General features: G+C 50.2%; 2 protein-coding genes across 2 annotated transcripts; both read right to left on the reverse strand.

Annotated features, from left to right (window-relative positions):
- Positions 1-556: 556 nt before the first annotated feature.
- MAA_01384 (Protein kinase-like protein) lies at positions 557-1655 on the reverse strand (the record flags this gene model as incomplete). The annotated part of the gene is made up of 2 exons (XM_007819382.1): positions 557-1142; positions 1219-1655. The coding sequence occupies 2 exons, from the start codon at positions 1653-1655 to the stop codon at positions 557-559; spliced, it is 1023 nt and encodes a 340-aa protein (XP_007817573.1).
- Positions 1656-2012: 357 nt separating this feature from the next.
- MAA_01385 (RNA recognition motif domain protein) lies at positions 2013-2988 on the reverse strand (the record flags this gene model as incomplete). Its single annotated transcript, XM_007819383.1, has 3 exons — positions 2013-2322; positions 2387-2882; positions 2934-2988. 3 exons carry the CDS (start codon positions 2986-2988, stop codon positions 2013-2015), a joined length of 861 nt encoding a protein of 286 aa, XP_007817574.1.
- Positions 2989-3621: the final 633 nt, after the last annotated feature.

The following is a 3621-nucleotide window of genomic DNA, read 5'->3' on the forward strand; positions in this document are numbered from 1 at the left end:
GGGGCGGAATTATCGTTTGACAAAGGTGTGGGCAGCGCTCTAACTATTGTGACATGAGATATCTCCTGCGCAGCGTTGTGCAAACATTGAAGCCCTGTTATTGGGTTAGATAGAACCAGCACCCTCCTGCACGGCAACACTGACCAGCTATTGATCCTTTGTTGGTCGATTATTCGCGCTGACACAACCGAAGTAGGCTCACCGCTATTTGATATAAATAAGGGTCACCTGCCCTTCGAGGCCTTGAGAAAACCAAGGACCTTTGATATCAAAGCGAAGTATTAGCTGAATATCGAATACTGTTCCAAACACTTAAACACAAGGCCCCGTCACATTTACACAAGTCCCCTAGATCGCGAGGTGTTTGAGAGCTGCCATTTCTTTAACTATAAGAGGAAAATACCCTTCATTCCGATGCTAAGCTCACACTCGCCGCCTATCCAGCCGCACGCATCTCAGTTGAATGTTTCTGAGCGCCATCTGGTTCGCAGTCCTTTCATGAGAGCTCAGGTTGAAGCTCAATTGATGGCATTTTGTCGATACTACATACATACGGCTAAGTGGCAAGCCACGCCTGAAGATACCTCCATGTCAAGGCTCCATCGGACATCAACGTCTCGGAAGGTGAGCCGTCGGCGTTACGTTGGAAAGCGTAGCGCAGAATGGCCCCAATCTTGGTCGCCCGCTCAGCCGTCTCGCGAACTTTGTATTGCCGCACATGATCCCTGACCTGCGAGGCAGACCAGAACTCGGTCCAGAAAGCCTCATGCAACCGCGAGCGGCATGCGTAGTCGTGCCACCCATGGCGATCCATGTATCCCGTCGTCAGAAACAGGCAGTCCAAGTCCATGCCGAAAGGCAGTATCGATGCAAGAGACCAATCGACAATACCCGTGATTTCGTAGGTGTCCTCATGAACCAACATGTTCGTCCTAGAGAGATCACCATGCGTAAGAACTTGTGGATAATCCCGCGCAAAGAGAGCAGGGAGGCTGCGCTCCAATTCCCACCATGACGGGGTTTCGAAAATGGATAATGACGAGCATCGTACTAAAGCGAGTCTGCGTTGAATTCCATCTAGAGTCTCTGTTTGTGCTTCTGTGGTCGTATGCAGCGGCTTGGACAAACATCGAGCGAAATACCTAACAAATGTGAGCAATCGTGGCAGGCACTTCAGCGCCAACCTAGCAAACGGGCATCGCTGTTCTCCCTACCTACCTGGCAAGGTGGCGAATGAAGCAAGTATGCCTGGCCTCGGCTACTTGACCCATCTCCACCTGACAAGTAAGAGCATCAAGACACGAGATTCCCTGCAGGTACGGCATGGTGTAGATGGTGAGTGGCGGATCTGCACCATCGACTATGCCAGCGTGAGATATCCGGGGCACGAGGTAGCCGTGGATGGCCTTTGCTAACTGGCACATGCTTTTGTCGAGGTTGGCCTCTGGCTCTCGGAAGGATACCACAACGTCTGGCTTCCCTGCACGGCGACCCGTGCAGACAACATTATAACTCATCGAGCCCGGCGTGTCAACAGCGCCAAGATTCGAAGCGCCCGAAATGGATTTCGCTATTTGATCGCACTGAAACTGGGTGGGATAGCGCCCTTCAAAAAAGCCGTCGACGGCCTGCTGAGCCCAGGGTATTCCAGCCATAGCTAGTGATTAAAAGCAGCCCACGCTTTAGGCTGATTCCGTTCTTGCGAGCATTTGAGTCGGAATATCTCCAGATGTCGCCCAGAGTCATGATTAAGGCGGTCTGTCGTGGTGCTCGCCGCTGCTCGGACCAGCCACATCCCCAGGTGCCTGCAGGTGCACTTGATTGGCTATTGTCGCCGACAGTGAATTGTATCAATTTAAAGTGAGAGTTATTTGAGGAGTGAGCACTCCATTGAGAGCTGGTCCCGTGCAGCGTTTTATACACAAAACGAGCCATTTGTCAGTTTAGGCAGCTGCCGTTGGCCCTTGACAAGGGCCAGTCGTACATGCAACCGGTCAGTTTTCACGGCCCAGTTACTCGTCATCTCTCCTGCGCCAGTCCGTGGATGCTGCGGCCCTGTTCGATGGCGCCGTGTTTCCTGAACGGGAACCATCGTACACACTCCGACCGTATCTGACACCCGTGTCGGGATTTGCCAGCTTGTTCGGTATGCCAGCGGCCACCGAAACCTTCAGCCTGCCCCCCGGAATGGTCCTGGCGTGTAGGGCCTTCTTCGCTGCGTTCGCCAGCTCCCTGGTTTCAAAGTCGACGAAGCAGTAGTGGTGGTTGCCTGGCATGAATCTTGTCCTTTTATACGGCGTGATTCGTTTGCCAATCGCCGTCCTAGTATATACATGGCAATTAGTAAAGGCACAATGCAGTATAAGAATGAGAGGTTTCCACACACGGGGTGAAGTCGGAGAAAAGCTCCGTGATTTCTTGGTTATGTTGAGCTTGGTCAATCATCTTCCCCAACCCGCCGACGTAGAGCCTCCGCCCCTCGAGGCTCTCTACCATGTTTTCAAAATGATCTACTGCCCAGTAAGGACCCTGTTCGGCGCCCTTGGTGTTGAATCGCCCAGTGGCAATCCCGCCATCGCTGGATTGGGTGCTCCAATCGCCCCATCGCCGGGAAGAAGAGTCGGCCTCGTGGTTCCCGCCTTGATCGCGCTGCTTCTTGGGGTCGCAGGGACCGACCTTGATTGGCCGTCCGCTGATGGTTGCGCTCAAGGAGGTAAGGGCATGGCTGGCAGTGTCGTGGTCGGGAAAGTCAACGAAGCAGTAGCCGGGGTTTCGCCCACTGACGGGGTCTATGGATATATGGATCTTTTCAAAATGGTCGAAGCCATTGGCGGCGAGCAATTCCTCGATGTTGTAGGGTTTGGCCGTATATGGGAGGTTACCTACACCCAAAAGTCAGCGTTATCGAAGCGCAGCAGAATCGAGGGTCGAACCCAGGTAGATGCGTGCGGCCAAGGCGTCTGGTTGGCTCTTCTGGGCTTGTTCCATGACTGGTTAAATTTACCGCGCAGGAATTATGCTGCCGTTTAATATTCCCTTGCACAGTCTCGTAGATGAAGTTGTCGAATCGAAACTCGAAACTTTGGAGCCGTACGTCTCTGTGGCGCGCAAACTCTTTCCTCAAATTTGCGATCACGTGCAGCGCCAACGTTGAATCTCCGCGTTGCAAGGCTTTGCTCTACCCTTTTAACAATAGATTCTCCCGTAGCAGTACCCGAGATCTTTTGCTGTAAATGCGCAAGATCTCGCCTTGCAGACGAATTCGAAATGAAGAAGCAAGCGAGGCTCAACAAAACATGCCATCGTCATGGCCGAAATGGTCTTTGACCTTGTCAACGCCAAAGGCCCCTTTTCAATAGAAAAAGGAAGCTATTTATTAGTATCGCTAAAAGGCCCTTAAAAGCCTTACTATAATTATTAAAATAAAGCTATTAAAAGCCTTTAAAAAGCTTATATTATTACTTATTAAAGCTAGACTTTTAATAATTAAATTTCTTAATTATTAACTTTTTAGGTAATTAGTTAAATAATAATTAATATTTATAAAAAGGGCTTATTTTCCTTTTTTAAATAGCTTTAATATAAAAATAATTTTATACTTTAATTTAGTTTATAACTATT

Source organism: Metarhizium robertsii, assembly GCF_000187425.2.
Source record: "Metarhizium robertsii ARSEF 23 chromosome Unknown MAA_Scf_13, whole genome shotgun sequence".
In the NCBI taxonomy this organism is placed as follows: Eukaryota; Fungi; Ascomycota; class Sordariomycetes; order Hypocreales; family Clavicipitaceae; genus Metarhizium; species Metarhizium robertsii.